The sequence below is a fragment of the Rattus rattus genome, chromosome 5, assembly GCF_011064425.1.
Source record: "Rattus rattus isolate New Zealand chromosome 5, Rrattus_CSIRO_v1, whole genome shotgun sequence".
In the NCBI taxonomy this organism is placed as follows: domain Eukaryota; kingdom Metazoa; phylum Chordata; class Mammalia; order Rodentia; family Muridae; genus Rattus; species Rattus rattus.
The window spans coordinates 37401850-37420757 of record NC_046158.1 but is presented as its reverse complement, the minus strand read 5'-3'; the positions used below and the strand labels follow the sequence as shown (position 1 = coordinate 37420757).

Sequence of the window (18908 nt, the reverse complement as noted above, 5' to 3'; positions counted from 1 at the left end):
AGAGGAGAGAATAAGATGTCTCAGTATTTCCTGTTTTGTGTCTTTTCTATTCTATATGTCCCAGTCCCTCTCTCTCTCTCTGTCCCTCTCTCTCTCTCTCTCTCTCTCTCTCTCTCTCTCTCTCTCACACACACACACACACACACACACACACACACACACACACACTCATTGCTCCGTTTTGAAAACAGCAGCTTCCATGACATGTTTGGTGAAATATCTTAGCAACAATGTCAATGTTGCCCTCCTTCCAGCTAACCATATTAGCATTCCACTCTAATCACGATTTCTCAAACATAAAATGGATTGCAAGTTATTTGCTTCATTCATGCTTCGAGTATGTCTCTGGGGGAAAAGCCCTCTTAACATCGCGTAAAATGAACAGCAAAATTATGTTCACTAGCTACTCCTTTCTGTGTATCTAACTTGTGAGTATGTGACTGAGCAAATGTTGACACAGAATCGGCATCAACACAAATTCAAATGAAATGTTCTGACAAACTGCTTTGATCAGATCGCGTGCCTTGTTATTCTGTAACAGAATCCCTTAACTTCTGTACTTGTGCATCTGTATTTAAAGTTCATCTTTATAGGACTGCCAAGAACACAGTTTGCTAGATAATGGCGGAACCTATTTTTCCTAAGAGTTTTTAAAGTCACACGCACACAATGTTACATAACTAGTACTACTGTGTCCCTGCAGTAACACAGAAGGAAATGGGCGGACCCACAGCTCTAACCACTCAAGGACTCCCACAAAGGTGCAAACTGTGTGCTCCTCGCCCGGTCATTTCCAAGGTGACACTGAGTAGGTCTGGTGGAGGACTGGCCAGGGTGAGGCTCATAGCACACCAGTTACACTGCAGCCCTTTCCTATAACAATGAAGCGAGCTATGGCTCTCACGCACGGCACTTGAAAAGCACGGGCGTCTTTGCAGGCGCAGAAGCGTCTGGTGTCCAATCCTTGCATCTAGGCCTCTGGGACGGCCGCCCTCCACCCTCCTCCAGTCTCTGAGCAAACACATGTCTTCCCAGACTGTTTACAGCAGTTGTCCTCCAGCAGTCTGCTAAGGGCATGCCTAGTAAGTAGCTCTCCTCCCTCCGTTTGCACCAGATGGAGTGGCCAGGGTCAGACTGGCCACACGGGCAAGTCAACTAATGAGACAACACGTCCAAAGTCTGAAGGAAGAGTGTCAAGAGACAGAAAGGCAAAAAGCCCAGAATGGAACAAAACATTCCACCAATGATGACAGCAAATATCTCTAACACGTTTAGTATGGTCCAGACATTGTTATAAGGACTTTTAAATGATTTACTCTCCCAAGAATCACCAACGGAGAGAATACTTGCCCGCCCCTTGGTATTGATGGGGGATTGGTTCCAATATCCCCACTGGGTCGTAGGATGATCAAGTCCCTTAGGGGAAGGGCACAGGATTTGCATACATACACCCTCTTGTACACTTTAAATCACAGCCAGATGTTATGCAATACCTAATACAATGGAAATGCTATGTAAATCGGGGGGCATGCTGTAGTATTTAGGGAATACAAGGCAGAACTCTGTGGTCAATGTTCATGTAGTGGTTTCCTGATTTTTTTTTTTTTTTAAGTTCAGATTTTAAATATTCAACAGGTCGGCTCTGTAGTGTTTTCTTCCCCGTTTCAAGACACAAAACTGAAAGACGTTGAGGTTCAGCAGCTTAAGCTGGGAGTCAAACCTGAGCATCTCTAACCTTAGGGTCAGAGAAACAGGGCTAGTTTGCCTTTTCAGCTTAAGAACCACGTCCTCTTTATGTAGTTCAGAGAGGGTTTCCTTCTGTGGATCTGGGAATCGAACCCAGGACCTTGAGCATGCTAGGCAAGCACTCTACCACTACGGCACCCCAGCCCTTACAGTAGTTCCTTACCCTCCCCATTCATAAACTAGCTACCTCATTAGTGAACACAGGCATTCAGCACATCGTATAACAGCGTGCAGCGGGAGAATAACTTTCTCATCAGGACCATGGTGTGTTCTCTAGAGAATTTGCTTTCTGGTTAACTGTGGTTCACTTCCTGATTTCTTTAATACCTAAAAAAATCGAAATCTCATCCCCTTTCCCCAGCATCTTTCACGTCAAGACTCATGATAGAAGCTTGAAGACTTTCGTGAGTACACTTTATTTTCTTTGCTGACCGCATCACTCCAAGGTCAAAGGCGCTACGTGGGGCTCCTTTTAATCTCACCTGAGGCTGACATTTTCAAACAGAATGCATTATTACACTTGACTCGTCACTGCTGACGCAAATTATCTTTATTGTATAGGCAAGAAAACTAAAGGTTCAAAGAAATAAGGCAACCTGTCCTGAGAAAACTATTAGGTGCCTCCAAACTTGGAACTGAGAGACTGCCTCGGGGACTCTGCTTTTGGTTTGCTCATCTGGTTTTGTTCTCTGCACAGCCCGGCCTGGCCTCCAACTTACAATCCTACTTCAGCCTGGCTGGAAGACAAGCGAGAAAAGCCCTTAACTCACTTCAATACCACGATACTTCCCTACATCAAAAGATATCTGATCTCCTGCTTGGAGAGCCCAGCCAGACACTGTAACACTGTAACAACTGAGAGGCTCCTCAGAAGGAACGAGCCCTCCGGAGGCTCTGAGCTTCAGAACCCTGGAGCTGCAGATGCAGGTCAGAGATGGATGCAGCTCTGAGACCTCCACTCACATCAGCAGTGAACTCAGGCACAAAGCAGGGAACCAGAGTCGGTCACCTCAAAGACAGATTTGTAGTCACAGTCAGTTTTCACCGCAGAACTTAGAGAATTAGCATAGACTCCTTCCGCTTAATCCAACCAAACATAAAGGGTGACTTAGATAAATCTTTTGAGGCTTTGTAATTCAAAACTAAACATAAGGCATGTTTGCCTTGCTTAAAACTTGAGCTGGTGAGCCCTCAATAATTAAACACTCATTAAAATATTAAAGCAGCTACCAAACCGAAGAGAGAGAGAGGTAAACAGGCAGGACAAAGAGACACATTTTTATTATTGACAAAAAGTCATACAATACTGTGTCAAAGACCAGCTTAAATGCTTCTAAAGTCTTAGCTGAAGCCCCATAGGCAAGCCCTAAGTACAGAGCACGCATGTCGTTTGTCCGGGGTCACAGAGCTGGAAGCTATACAACCCCAGACAGTACGGTTTCAAACGCCCAGTGAACATACTGACAGTGCTGAATTCATACCTTAAAAAAAAAAATCATAACTGAAGCATTAAAATGGGGCTTTCCTGATACTAGCAAAGATTAAATCATTTAATTACAATGTTGGTAAGGCTTTCAACAAACCCATTTTCTAATATATTGCTAGTAAGCCTGTCAATGTGTTATCTGTTTGAAGGGTGTTACAGCAAAAATCAAAAAACAAACAAACAAACAAACAAAAATTTTAAAACTACCTTAAAAAAATTCTTCTCACCAAAGCATAAGCGCTTATAGGGAAATCCGTTTCAGAACTGATTTGTAATATGTCTAGAAAGACAATAAAACTTTAATTTTTAGACAGGTTCTCACTGTATTGCCCAGGAAATCTTTACGTGGGATAGCACGCGCTTTGAACGCATACTGTTTCCAAGTGCTGGGGTTTCTGGCACGTGCTACCGCCAGGCTGCAACTTCATTGTTATCAACTATTGAAATGAATCAGTGTACTTGCCAGACAGAGCATCATGGCAGCACAAGTCTTTAACCCCAGCACTCAGGAGGCTGAAGCAGGAGGACTGGGCGGCTCTCAAGTTCAGGATCAGCAAGGCATAAGGGAAGTAAAGGGAAGAAAAGGAAATGCGGCGAAAACAAACCATGGTAGGGGTACGGAGAACAGACTGAGAAGTCCTTCCCCAAGGCCCACAGAATAGGATGCGCCAAGAAACAAACCATCAGAGGAAAGGTAAGCAGGAGATACAGAGAAAGGGCTCAACTGCAAAAAGGTCCTAACGTAAAGCACTTCCATACACGTGTTACCTGCAGAATTGACACATTAGTAAAATTCACAACATACTTGAGATTAGGGAGAATCAGCAAATAGCATGTTCATGCCACTTACATACATGACCACCAGGTCGGAATTTCTGGAAACAACTTGCAAAGGACATCAAGAGCTCGAAACGAATACATTTCTCCTAATGCTTGACAGCAGTCTGGGAACGTGCCTTCTCCAAGATCAAATGGTGCTGGTTCAACTGGAGGTCAGCATGTAGAAGAATGTAAATTGGTCCATTCTTATTTCCTTGTAAAAAGCTCAAGTCCAAGTGGATCAAGGACCTCCATATAAGACCAGATACACTGAAACTAGTAGAAGAAAAAGTGGGGAAGAACCTCGAACACATAGGCGCTGAGGAAAATTTCCTGAACAAAATTCCAATGGCTTATGCTCTAAGATCAAGAATTGACAAATGGGACCTGACAAAACTGCAAAGCTTCTATAAGGCAAAGGACACTGTTGTTAGGACAAAAATGGCAACCAACAGATTGGGAAAAGATCTTTGTCAATCCTACATCCAATAGAGGGACTAATATCCAATATATATAAAGAACTCAAGAAGTTAGACCCCAGAGAGCCAAATAACACTGTTTAAAAAAAAATGAGCTACAGAGCTAAACAAAGAATTCTCAGCTGAGGAATGTCAAATGGCTGAGAAGCACCTAAAGAAATGTTCAACATCCTTAGTCATCAGGGAAATGCAAATCAAAACCCTGAGATTCCACCTCACACCAGTCAGAATGGCTAAGATAAAAGTATCTTGTGATAAAGTACTGTAGGAATTTAATGGACGGCAGTTTTATTTTTCTTTAGTAGTACACAGAATAGTGGCGTGTTTTATCATCAGTGAGTTACGGCATTACACTTTAAGAACAAGTGAATGTTAGGGGCACTTGGTGTCCTCTTCCAAACTCTTCACTGAAGTTGTTACATGAGACATGCTAACATGAGACATGTTTAGAGATGAGACTCTGAGAATCAGGCAGACATCTCAGGCTCAACAGCCATGTGTGACCCGAGTGCACAGTCCTTGTTAGTGTATAACACACTTCTAAGAAGGGACCCCTGAGAGCTTTCTGTCTCTCTACACCACATGCAGACACAGCTAGAAGGCTGCCTTCCACCAACCAAAAACACCCCTCACCATACCCTGACATGCTGGGTCCCTGATCTCAGATTTTCAGCTCCCAGCACTGAAAGAACATAGTCCATGTTTTTTTTTTTTTTTTTTTTTAGCCACCCCATCAAAGATACTCTGCTGTGGTGGCTATAGCAGATAAGGAACTGCACGATCAAAAATCCAAATATTTTTCTGCATCTGGTACTCGGGAAAAAATATTTTCCGAAATAAACTACAGCTATCTGAAAACCGTCCTTCTGGAGAGACAAAGCCCCCATGGAGGGTGCACTGCTGTCCAAACTGCTCAGGTGGGAAAGCGTGGCCCAGTACAGTCAATCAGCTGTAACTCCCACATGTAGCCTTAACCTAGAGTTCGCAGTCAAGCTCCTGGCCTTGCTGGTCAGTCAGTTCCATGATTACAAAAACTCCAGATGATCCCAGCACCTGTGTCAGGATGCGCTCAACTGCCTGTAACGCCAGCTCCACGGCATGTGACACTTCTGTCTTACGTGCCCTGGGACAGGCTTTGTGTGTCAAATCTAACAGCCTCCGTGCTCTCACACCACCTTAAATACGGGCAACCCTTGGCTGGAACCGTAAGAGTGAAGAATGAAAATGAGCTGGCGAGATTCTTGTTTGATTTTGTTCCCAGACTCTGATGAAAACTGGTAAGCTCCAATCATCCTATAGTAAACATTGGCCCACCTCAAACTCTCCTCTCAGAAACTTCTGGCCAGTAGATGAGGTGAATCAAGTTCTCCACAGTTTTTGGAATAGAAATAAAACCTAGGAATCCTCTTCCCCAAAATGCGAACAGCTCACACGAAAACTAAAATATGGAGATCTTGTGGGATCACACAGCACACTGATGAAGCTCTTAGCAGTCTTTTTTTTTTTTTTTTTTAAACAGAAAAGCATCTTTCATGGGGGAAAAAACTGAAATGAAATTCAATTTGGTTAACAAAAACAAATATGTTTAACTGAGTTTCTAATTCCTCCTTCCCTATTGAGGTTAAGCTTCCTTTCCCACATGTACACATCCAGCAGGGACTCCAGAGAAAGGATAGAGAGCTTTGCTTCAGCCTTTATGATGATGCTAGCAGGAAGTGTCTTCCTGGAGGTCTCCCTGGACATATGGAGTGGGAGGGTCTGGGTGACCCTTCCCTTTCCCTCTGAGCCCAGAGCTTGCTCCAAGAATGCATCACACAGCAAACAGGCGCTTATATGTAGCTGTCCAACACAGGGTGAATGTCCACACTTGCTCCCATCCTCTTATGATGTGCTCCTGTATTTCCGGAAAGCAACCAGGGCATGGAGGTCAAAGGTCTTCCAAAATTACACCTTCATGAGTGAAGATGTGTTAGAATAAAGTCTTTTTATTTTTAAGATTTATTTAGCTGTCTTCAAAAGAGGGCATCAGATCCCATCACAGATGGTTGTGAGCCACCATGTGGTTGCTGGGATTTGAACTCAGGACACCTGGAAGAGCAATCAGTGCTCTTAACCACTGAGCCATCTCTCCAGCCCAGAATAAAGTCTTATAGATTATATTTAGAAATCTACCCTCAGGCTGGAGAGGAGAGATCTGCTTGGCATCTCCTGAAATAACTTTTGCAAGGGAAGATGTCTTCTGGTTTAGAAAGATACAACCTAAGTATTTAATAAAGGTTAAAGGTGAAAAATACAGGAAAATAAATTCCTAAGTCTAAACTCCGTACAGTAACAACTGAGAGCTTATCAGTTACATTGTGGAGGAATAAAGATGGGAGACAAACTCTTATTAACCTATATTAGTAGACGCCATGTCTAGGAAATCATCAAAAGAAGCTTCCAGAATACCATTCTTTGTCTGAGATGCATTCTGACTTCTCTTTAACTTCTAGGTGGGGAACAAGAATTTTGTTTGAAGCCCAGTATAATGGCTGTACTTATTAGCATCTCTATTACCGTAAAGCAACATGACCAAAAGCAACCTGGGGAGGAAAGGGTTTATTTTCATCAGACATTCTAGGTAACAGTCCTTCATTGAGCAAAGTCAGGGCAGAAACCAAAGTAGAAGCCATAGAGAAATGCTTCCTATGGGCTTGTTCTCCATGGTTTGCTCAGCCTGCTTTCTCATACAATATAGGTTCACCATCCCAGAGGTGGTACCACAAGGACCTTGGCTCTCCCTCATCAATTATCAATCAAGAAAAATCACCACAGACTTGCCTACAGGCCAACAGGGTGGGGGCATTCTCTCAATGGAGGTTCCCTCTTTCCAAATGACTCTAACTTATGTCAAGTTGACATAAGCCAGAACAAGTAACCCACATCTACAGTCCCAGTGTTTGTGAGGCAGAGACAGGAAAATTGCAAGTTGAGCTACCTAACAAGTTTAAGGGCAGCCTGGTCTGAAGCTCTTCTGTTCTTTAAGCTGCCATAGTTTCCTCAAGAAAGAACAGGCGCAGTGAATATCTACCAGAAACTATGTATCCAGCGAGGTAGAAAGAGCTTCTGATTTAAACTTGACATTATCTTGTAAGGAAGTTATGCCCCAGTGTCAGTTATTCCAGTGATGATCAAGCTGAGGTCTGAATTTGTGATCGCTAACTCCAGTGTCTGGTTTTCGTTTCACTGCAGACTCTGTGTGTGTGTGTGTGTGTGTGTGTGTGTGTCTGTCTGTCTGAAGGCAACAAAGAAAACCACTGAGGCTCGAATCCAGCAAGCCCCGAGGAACAAGGCTGCCCCGGGCTCCATTCTGTTTGTAAATTGGAGACTGATATTTTGAACAATAATCCAAATGTTCTGGTAAAGAGAAATGCATTAGCTTTAGAAGGAATTGTTTCTGGTTATTGTGTTGCTTGAAAAATAATAGTTTTGTAGTCTCCTAACAGAAGATACCAAATAGCCACATGTCAACAATACGGTCTCCGCACCAAATCCCTAAATAATAGTGCGCAGCCGGCGAACTTGGACAATGGAACACGGGGTAACCCAAAGCAGCTTCGTATTTCCTGGATAAAACAAAGCGGCATTTATATGGAGGTGTTTTTTGGAAAGTACCACTGAAAGCCGGAACGAGGCCTGGAATGGCTTAAAATACCACGTTTAACAATCACACCAATAGCTTTTGGACTTTGGGGAGGACAACAGCTTCCTTTTGTTTCGAATTCAGAGTGATGGAACAAATGCAAAACAAAAAAATATTAATTTGGTACAACACAAAGGCTTAGACACTATCCTCCGCCTTAATTAACGTTACAGATGTATTCAGCTAACCACCTGGGCTTTACTGAGTGAAAGGGTGAAGGTCAGAGCTTCTCAGTAAGTCGTTCCAAACTAAGCCCACTTCCTTAACACACACACACACACACACACACACACACACACACGTGCATACACAGAATACTACAATAAAAGTTTGTTTATCTTTGCTCTTCTGTCTCAATTTCACACAGGTTCAGATAACCAGGAGAGCAAGGTATGGCCTGACTATGCATCAAGATGGACAAACTGCCTAGAGAAGGGACACAAGCAGGGAGAGTTCCCAGTCCCCTTCTGAGCAAGGCAAGGGATCTTGTCTAATACTTCCATAAGGAGACCAAAATCTACGTTAAACAAAAAAAAAACAAAAACAAAAAAAACCCACAGTATCCACTGTGAATGTTAATTATATTAGATATCAGATATCTTGACAGCAGTAAGAAAAACAGCAAACACTGAGCTGAGCCATCGGCGTGCTGTGAGTGCTGGCCATTATCATGAGCTGCACTCGCCAGTTTGAAGGGCCAAACCTGAGAGACCTTCTCAATGACACTGACTTAAGAATCCTCCATTGTGTGTGTGTGGTGGGAGGCAGAGTCCACCCTGCCCCATAAACACTGAGGAACTCACATACACTCTTGAGCTCTGTTGCGGTTAGAACACAGGCATGTGAGCCAGCTTTGGCTGGTTTACAAACAATTGCCAGTTTCCACCTCTCCCTGCCTAACCCTACACAGCCTCTCTTCCAGACGAACCTTTATATCTATTCTATACTGTGTTAGAAAAAAGAAACACAGGATGTTTACGGAAGTCAAAGAAAACATAGGATACTACAACAAATTTCTCTGAAGCACGGGGTATGGACATCAACGAATGAGCCCTAATGCAAACTGTTGGCAATACATTTCTTTTTATTCAGTCAAGTCGTGAGTCCTTCAATAAAATTTTATTATTTATTCCGATATAAAGCTTGCACATATTTTTAAAGATTTCTGCTGTCACAACATGGAACATGAGTCCTTTCTCTCCGGGAAAGAGGCCGGCTTGCCCTGGTGGTTTAATGTGCACTCTACACTCTTGTTAGGTTCAACTCTAGCATCAGACACTCCTGACTACAGAGTATAGCAGTTAGCTATTTAATGACAGTTTAGTAGAGCCCCATGAAAATCATATGGTAAGATCGGTCAAAGGAATTAAGAGACACAGTAGCGGGTGACAAACCCCTCTGAAGAGCTTTGAGATAAAAGATGGCACCTCATGTGCTTGTTTTAAATCAAGGCTCTAGCATGGAAACAACCAAAAGGGTGTCTTAGTCAACACACCCTTCTACTGTGGCTAAATACTGACTGCCACAGTTACATTTCTACGTAGTGTATGTGTGCATCTGGGCATGTGCACACGTGCTTGAGAATGAGGGAGCGCGCACACACGCACGCACACACACACACACACACACACACACACGCATGTCCATGGGGACCTACACATATGGAGGAGACGAGAGGACAGCCCCAGAACGTGGGTCCGAGGAATCAAATGCAAGTCATTCTTCAAGCTTAGTAGCAAGTACTTCACAAGCAGAGCCATCTTGCCAGCCCTTAATTTATTTTTGCTCCCACAGACCTAGTTCAAGGTCAAGAGTTAGATGTGGCTCACATTTACCGAAAAAAAACCTCAACAAGGACAAAGAGAACATGTACCTCCCCCCCCCAAAAAAAGTTTTGGAAATTTCATTTCCCAATATGCCTCCCTACAGTCCAGAAACTCACACCTTTACCCATCTATAAGCATAGATTAAAAACGTAATTATTTTTCAAAAGGTTTTTGCTAATTAGAGGTCACACAAAAAGGCTTCAATCTCATGGACTTAGGACATACATATAATCCCAGCAACTGGGGGCCAAAGGCAGGAACAGCCTAAAGTCGGCCAGGCCGGGCTGCCTGGAGAAACTCTGCCTCAGAAACGACCCCAAAAACGAAACGAATTAAAAAACACTCCTCTTCCCAAATTTCTGAAAAACATTTAGTTTCTTTTGAGGAATACTAACTCGGTCTCTCTGTTTTCCAAATTCTTGAACTATGCTCAGCATAAAGTCAAAACCAAACAAATTGGAGAAAAGTCTACAAAGGATGTGAAAAGCTCAACTCAGTCTTTTAAACAACTATTTCCTCAATTTTATATAACAATGAGCTCCAGTACACGAGTATTTCCTTCTGTCCTTGCAATAAAGATTGCCTTTAATTGGGAACAGCACTGCAAACCATTCCCATACCGAAGGTGAAGTCGTTACCCAGTCCCTCAAGCGTCTTGGACCCACTAGCATTAACTTACTGAGAGGCTCAGCTAGGACTCACTATGAAGACAAGAGTTGGCAGAGACCTTGACATAGGAGTTGTCAGATTCCAAGTATTTACCCAACTCTTCTCACCTAACTGCATCTGGATGTAAAATTCCAACAACCTGCTTCGTTCCCAACACGAGGCAACCAGGTTGTAGTTTAAAAGAAAAAGACCCCAACCATACAGAGGCTTTACACAAAATGTTCCCCTTACGTTTTCAAGCTGGTTTGGCCTAGTGAAATCCCGGGAGCATGGAGACTATCATAAAGACAGAGCTTAGAGCAGTAGTTACTCTTAAAAGGCCAAAGGGAGACCTAAACCTGAGTCCCGTGTTTTGAAACTGGAAACCTTTCAAAGGCTAAGTGTGCTTGCCTCCCGGCCTGCCTGGAGGCACAGGTGCTAGGCGTCATTTAAACTGCTATCCCCCACCATCCTGGCACCGTGATAGAGGAGGGTCTTTGCTGAGAGATTTTGTTACTCCATGGGGAATTTGGCTTGAAGACCCCAGTCCTGGGAGGGAGGGGGTTACCTGTTTGCTTGGCTGCTCCACTACAACAGACAGCTTAGTTCCTGCTAAAAATTACAAAGGCTTCCTTGGAAGGCAACAAAAAAGGTCTCTAAAATTTGTATCAGATGAGCCAAAACTTTGGGAAAAAAATTTTTAACTGCTTTCAAAAAACTAATGAGAAAGACATTTTGGCCCTGACCCAGCAGAGGATGAATGTGCCCCTGGAAAGAAATTATATGAAGTAAAATTTCACCATAGTAACAATTCTAATTAATTATTCAAAGCTAGGGGTTGATTCTCTAAGGTTATGAGCTAACTATGCGGCCTTCTGTTTACGTCTGCTTTCTTCTCTTCTTTCTGTTTGCCCAGGCATTAATAAGAAGTGCAAAATGGAGTCCTAACAGCAAGCAACCTTGTCCCAAAGGCTCCCCTTCTGAGGTGAGCTTGCCACTTTGCAGGCTTGGTCTAAGGAACAATAAGTAGAAATCTTATCTAGGTCCCACATAACCATAATATTCAGAAGTCTACTGAGTCCCTCATAGAAGCATGGAAACAAATTAACAATATATAAGGCCTTTTGGATTAAAAATAAACTGAAGGGGTTGGGGATTTAGCTCAGCGGTAGAGCGCTTGCCTAGGAAGCGCAAGGCCCTGGGTTCGGTCCCCAGCTCCGAAAAAAAAGAACCAAAAAAAAAAATAAATAAATAAAATAAACTGAAACTGGGACACTTCAGTGTTGTGTGTACTTATTCATAGTTTAACAGAAAGGAAAACTGATCTATTACTTGACATTAAGTGATTTTAAAAGGTGCCCCTTGCCAACAAGAGCAGATTTAACCTGAGTTTAAAGAGTTTAGGAACTGCTGCCGGGCAGTTAACTGTGGATACAAGTGCATGATGAGCAGACTTTCTTTTAAAGAGAGAAAATCCAGGAAACTGGAATGCTAGACTGACTGATGACCAGAACAACCTCAGAGGAGGTGACCACATGGAATGTGGTGCTGCTAGGGTCACGATGGCCAAATATGCACCAGAACACTGCAGGCGGCAGAAAAACCAAAGCCAAACTGAGCCACTCTCCTCACACTGGGTAGCAGTCTGGCATCAAGTGGGGCTACACCTGTTAGGAATAAAATCTGATACTCTAAAACACAAGAACCCGCCAGGCAACAGTTGGCCAAGCATAAAACTCAACTCCATGTGGGACAAGGGAAAGGGCTTTCTAGAAATCAAATTCCTATCACAACTGCTATCCTTCAATGTCTTTAACCTTACTTCCGGATCAAGAGGAGTTATTAAAATTAAGAACCGCTCATCCTCAATTAATTTCCGACGCTGTTTCTCACTTTTAAAAACTGAATAATTTTCTTAAAAAATTAAAGGGAAGGGGTTGGCTGGAGAGATGCCTCAGCAGTTTAGATACAGGCTGCTCCTCCAGAGGACCCAGGTTCAATTCCCAACACCCACATGGTTGCTTACAACTGTCTGTAACTCCAGTCCCAGAATATCCTATACCCTCATGCAGACAAACAATGCAGGCAAAACACCACTGAGCATTAAATAAAAGTAAATATTACAAATAAAACAGCAAGAACACACACACACACACACACACACACACACACAAAATCACTGAGAAATACGGATTCTTCACAGCTTCCTGGACGATGTTTGTGTTGAGCCTCTCTGCACCAACATAGCCTGAGGTGGTAGGATCTCACACCCAGCACTGCCCACCGTAATAGCTCAACTCAGTGCACATACCTGCTTCCTTCTTGCTTCCCTTTACTCCCTCTCGGCTCTTCTTCAGCACAGCCTTCAACATTTTCAACACTCTTTTGTCTCTAGAGAGAAAAAGAAAGGGGTTAAAGGCAGTCAAAACGGGAAGCGCCATTTGCATGTTGACTCCACGTGCAATCCACGCTCAGAAAAGATCCCCTAGGTTACTGAGGTACCTTAAGATTTGTATTACTTTCCTATGAATAAACATGTGGTAGGAAACAGTAGTAGAGACACAAGGAATGCTTTATAACTCTCAGTGAAGACATCAGAAGTTCACTGTCTTGTTGTAAAAGTTACAACAGCCACATGCAGTGCATTCCCAACATTCCACGTCTAATTAGGGTTAGGAGGCTAAACCTGGGTCCAGCACTAGTAGTGGTAAGACATCTGGCCTGGTGATCTACTTTGCCATTCTCATTCTCTCTCTCTCTCTCTCTCTCTCTCTCTCTCTCTCTCTCTCTCTCTCTCTCCTCCTCCTCCTCCCCTCCCCCCTCTCTGTCACACAGAAAGAAAGAAAGAAAAAAGAAAAGAAAAGAAAGAAAGAAAGAAAGAAAGAAAGAAAGAAAAGAAAGAAAGAAAACATGAAGCCACGTGGTTAGAAGAAATGTTTTACAGGTGCCACTAATTATAAACCACGAAAACCATTTTGGAAGGTTACTGGTTTGGAACGTACCTCGCAAGCATTTGCAAACTAAATACAGATGGAGCACATTTTAACCCTGATGCCAGGTGGCCCAATTAAACAGTGCATACTCCCGTGCATTTTTACTATATATAGTTATGACTTTGGGAAGGAGATGTGGCTGTGGATTGCTGCTGAGTTCTTAAAAAAAAAAAAAAAAAATGAACCAACTGCATTTTGCTTGGGGGTGACACCGAGTTTGTTAAAACAACACAATAGCCCAGGATTAAGAAGAAACTGGAAACCATCTCCACCAGAGACAATGGGGCTATTGTTTCCTCGTGACGCTGATGCGCCAGGGAGAAGGCAGAAGGCAGGCAAGCAGCTCCAAAACCAACAAGGGTGGGGGGAGGGGAGGGACAAGGGGCGCTGGTGTGAGAAACTTCCATCAGGAGAGAAATCCAAACCTGCCTCCCTAACTTGAAAGCTTCAGGTGGCCTCAGTGTGGCAAGCTATATCTCAGTGATCAGGGGCCCTTAGAGAAGGATAAGGAGTCTCAGTGTGCTGCCATTCACAGAGCCACAACATAAGCAAACAGAGTGACCTTTCTTATCATGTGGTCCAAGGCCGTATTTATTTTTCCAAGCCTTTGTTTTACCAACGAAGAAACCGAGGCTTGACTCCACCCACGGGTCACTTATCTAATTAACAGCAGGGCCTGAGTCTGAATGTGCAATTGCAGCAGCTCCGCCTCCCTCCGCGGGCCCCGCCTCCCTCAGCAAGCTCCGCCTCCCTTAGCGGGCTCAGCGTCCCCCTCAGCTGGCTGCCAGGTGGCTTACAAGCCTTTCCTCTCAGATCAGTGAAAGCTTTGGGTAAACAGACAAAACTGAGAGACATTAGGAAGCTAACATCTAGAAAGCCATAGTGGTTATTAGAGTTAAATCTCTTTTTATAAACAAGCCTTTACACACAAAAGGAGCGTGGCTCAGGCCGGATCCTGCCTTTGAAATGCCTCTCGAATCTGCATAGAATCTTAACAGATGGGGCCCAGTGGAACCACAAGTTTGTCCTGACAGCCATGCTTTTTAAAAAATGTAAAGTGATGTGGTATTTTTAAAAGGCCACAAAGGCTATACATGGTGGCACACAGATGTAATCATAGTAGTCAGGAAGCGGAGGCAGGAGGATCACCAGCTTCTGTTTGTTTTAATTTAAAGAAGGGAAAAGAAAAAATAAAACAAATAGGTGCCTAATAGGCACACAAATCCTCTTCTTCAGATCCACTGTGGAGAGCTGTTATTCAGTGAAGATCACATACTTTAAGAGAGAAAATGTGCACGACGGCTCATGCCTTTGGTCCAGCACACAGGTGTAATGCCCAAAATCAACCTGTAAACCCAACCGGACCAGGAACTAGGTTAACTGCCTGGAATGCTGGGAATTGTAGTTCTTAGGAAATAGTCTCATGGGGGAAAAAATGGTGGCCTGTAGATTTGTGCTCAGAAGTTCCTACAGCACGTGGCTTCTCAGGCCATTCTCACGGGGTAAATTTTCAGGAATGGGCCTGACCAAAGTCCAATTCTTGGTCAGTATTTGATACTTAATAAATGCTTGCTTCAAGTTTGGCCCAAATGGTGGAGCTGGTTTTTCTAGCAAGTAGAAGGATCAACAACCCGATCTGTGGCCTACACAGTGAATTCCAGGACAGACAAGGTTACACAGAGAAACCCTGTATTGGAAAAAAACAAAACAAATAACACCAGCTATAAGCTTGTCCTAGGCCCTTCACGCATGCTGTGGTGATTCTCGGAGAGGCCTGTGCTTGATCGTCTGGCCATCTCAGGCCTCATCATGTCCACAAAGCTGCCCTTACTGGGCCACCAGGTCATTTTTAATTTGCAGCAGAACCACCATGCTACAGAGCAAGGTCTAGGTGACATTGATTTCTGGCACCTCGTCCCAGACATCCTGCTGACCTGTGTCGGGAGCTCAGCTGTTCCTTAGGATAGTCACATCTTCTGTGTCAGCCGTGCTGGGTATTAAGAAGCTATCGAATATCTACTGTAAGCTTTTCTCCTAGGTTCCCACTCTCTCATGACAGCTGACTTGGGGGAAAGTTCAAAGCAATGATAAAAGCTGTTGAGACAACGGCATGGAGAAATGGATGATGCGGGAGAACAAAATAAGTATCCTGCCACTACCAAAATAAGTATCCTGCCACTACCAAAATAAGTATTCTGCCGCTACTACAGTATGTGTGTATGCAGGCGCGTGCACACACACACACACACACACACACACACACACACACACACGAATGAACGAAAGACTTCCCAGCAAGGTAAATTCTGAAACCGACAAAAATCCAACTAAGTCATGCAAAATCATTTGTGGTCTAAAATCCATGAGGCATGGCCAAAGAGAAGGGGGGAAAAGCCCTAACAACAAACCAGGCTAACACAGCATTCCTCAGAAGGTCAGCTGGCACACCTGACTGCACCTGGGTCTGCATATACACACCTACATGCAGCTCTGAAAATGGACACCATTGCCTCAAGAACCGAGTACTAGTAAATGGCAACACAACAGAAGCCCCTCACACTCCCAGTCATTCCACTGTCATCAGGGAGCACCTCCTAACCTGGCTCCTTTCTTTGCCCACCATCAGCGAGCAAAAGGCACTGATCCAGTCACACAATGGTCTGACATGCTGGCAGGCATGATTCTGGGAGTAAATTAGAAAGTGGTTATTCTGGGTTTGAACAAAAGCTCTCGTACGTGAGCTTTGTTTTAATGGCTGCCACTTTGCCAAGTCCTGTCCATTCTGCAGAGCAGTGAGTTTCTTGACTCTATGTACAAGATCAAGATCAAGGTTAAGTCGGGAGACTCTTTGATGGCAAAGGCGCCAGGAGGCAGGTGCTCTGAGAATGCACCCTCTGTTAGCCACACAGTTCCTTCCCAGTGAGCATCCACTGTCACCTCCCTCAGATACTGTGACCACTGACTTGTCATGAACAAGAACCAAATACAGATGACGTAGATCCCCCACCTCCAGACACGGAAATCAGACTCAACTGAAGAAAGCCCAGCGCACTGAAAAGAAAGCGCCGGAAGCTTTCAGGCTATTCTGGCACAGCCCTACACGCTGCCAGGACTTAGGAACAAGTAGTATATAAGCCGAGTCCATTTTAACTGCAAATATCATCCTAGACACCAAAGGAACGGGTGCAGCTGGCCAAATAGCAGCCCTCAATTTCTGCCTTGTAAAACTGGAGCTCCCATGGCAGACCATGGAACAAATTTACCAGTTAGACTCCTTTAATATCAGCACTCAGGAGGCAAAGGCAGGTGGATCCAAGAAAGTCCAAGAAAGTCTGAGGCAAGCCTGGTCTACAGAGTGAGTTCCAGGACAGCCAGGGCTACATAGAGAAACCCTACAGGGGAAGGGGCCCTTTTTGAGGTGCACACCTGTTAACCTCAGCACTTGCAAGACTGAGGTAGAAGAATCACCATGAGTCTGAGACCATCCTAGGCTAATGAGTGACACCTTGTCTCAAATGAAGAGGAGAGGGTGACATATTTCAAAGCTGTGCTTGACAGCTCACAGCTATAAGGTTATCGAGCTGGGAGCCTGAAGCAAGAGAACTGTAAGTTTGAGACCTACCTAGACTGCATAGTAAGACCCTGAAAGCAGAGACAGAGAGAGATTTCACAGTACAACTTTAAGTTAGATGCTTTTGATCTGGGACGTAGCACAGTGGTAGAATACTGGCCCAATGTGCTTAAGGCTCTGGATTCTATCCCTAGCACCACAGAGAAGGAAGGAAGGAAGGAAGGAAGGAAGGAAGGAAGGAAGGAAGGAAGGAAGGAAGGAAGGTAGGAAGGAAGGAAGGAAGGCAGGCAGGCAAGGCAGGCAGGCAGGCAGGCAGGCAGGCAGGCAGGCAGGCAGGCAGACACTAGGTGAATAAATAATTTGGAGAAAAAGAATGTAGGGCAAGAGTATGATCTCTTTCTTTCTTTCCTTTTCTTTTGTTTCTTTCTTCCTTCCTTCCTTTCTTTCTTTCTTTCTTTCTTTCTTTTTTGCCTCCTACAAGGTGTCATGACTGATACTTCAGTAACAGATTGACAGGAGAAAAGGTCTTATTGGACCTGAACATATTCCCAAATGAAGGCAGGAAAATGGGAGTTTTTAATGCTTAAGCTTGGTATTGACCAATAACAGCAAACCCTGAGGACCACAGTAAGTAAGCTCTATTTGTGGAGTCTACCTGGTCCCCTATGGGCCAAGATCTCTAGAATGGGGGTCTTAGTGGCCTACTGTAAGGTAAGACAAGTAGAAAACTCCTTTACAGCCATGCAGGAATGTGTTGCAAGACAGCTAGCTGCTCAATGTCCCTTCGTGCTCCTACTGGTGTCATTTGGCAAGGTATCTAGATTTTAAGATACCATGTTTCAAAGTCCAAGAAAGGAACTGGGAAGTCTTTAGGCACCTGTGTTACAGTCCCTGGACGTCTGAGTTTCCCAGGCACTACAGATTCATCTTTTAAAACATTGGGGGGGCTGGTGGATGGCACAGTAGGTAATGCAAAGCTGCTATATAGCAGAAAGACTGATGAGCCTGAGTCATCAGAAACCACAGAAATGGAGAGCCAGACGAGAGCGTGTGTGTGTGTGTGTGTGTGTGTGTGTGTGTGTGTGTGTGTGTGTGTGTGTACAAGAGAGAGAGAGAGAGAGAGACAGACAGACAGACAGACAGACAGACAGACAGACAGACACACACATACAATACAAGGAGGAAAGGAGCTGGAGATCTGAAGAACGCTTTGACATCAGATATGGAGACTCAGAGTTTGAAGATTGCCCAGCTGGATTTGGGTCTTGTTTGGCCCGGTATTTTCTCACTATGACGTTTTGGAATGGTAAGGTATATCCTGTGATGTTTGAGGTATGGGTTCTGCTTTTTGATTTTGGCTTTATAGGGGATTACAGTTAAGTGACTGAATCTCAGACGAGACTTTGAACTTTGGACTTTTAACATTGTTGAGACTACTATAAACTATGGAGACGTTTGAAGTTGGACTAAACGTATTTTGTATTATGCTATGTTTAGGTAGGGCCCCGAGAGGCTCATGTATCTGAACAAGCCTATGGGGTCCAGAGAGTGGAATGTGGTGGTTTGAATATGCTTGGCCCAGGGAGTGGCACTATTAGGAGTTGTAGGCATGGCCTTGTTGGAGGAAGTGTGTCACTGTGGGTGTGGTCACTGAGACC

At 44.1% G+C, this 18908-nt stretch overlaps 1 protein-coding gene across 1 annotated transcript in view; it reads right to left on the bottom strand.

The window, feature by feature from the left end:
* Nucleotides 1–18908, bottom strand: part of Tanc1 (tetratricopeptide repeat, ankyrin repeat and coiled-coil containing 1) — a 228616-nt gene that overhangs the window by 128811 nt on the left and 80897 nt on the right. The window contains exon 3 of the mRNA XM_032903343.1: nt 12998–13077. Within this exon, the coding sequence (XP_032759234.1) occupies nt 12998–13058 (61 nt within the window). The 5' untranslated portion in view covers nt 13059–13077. The remainder of the gene's footprint in view (nt 1–12997; nt 13078–18908) is intronic.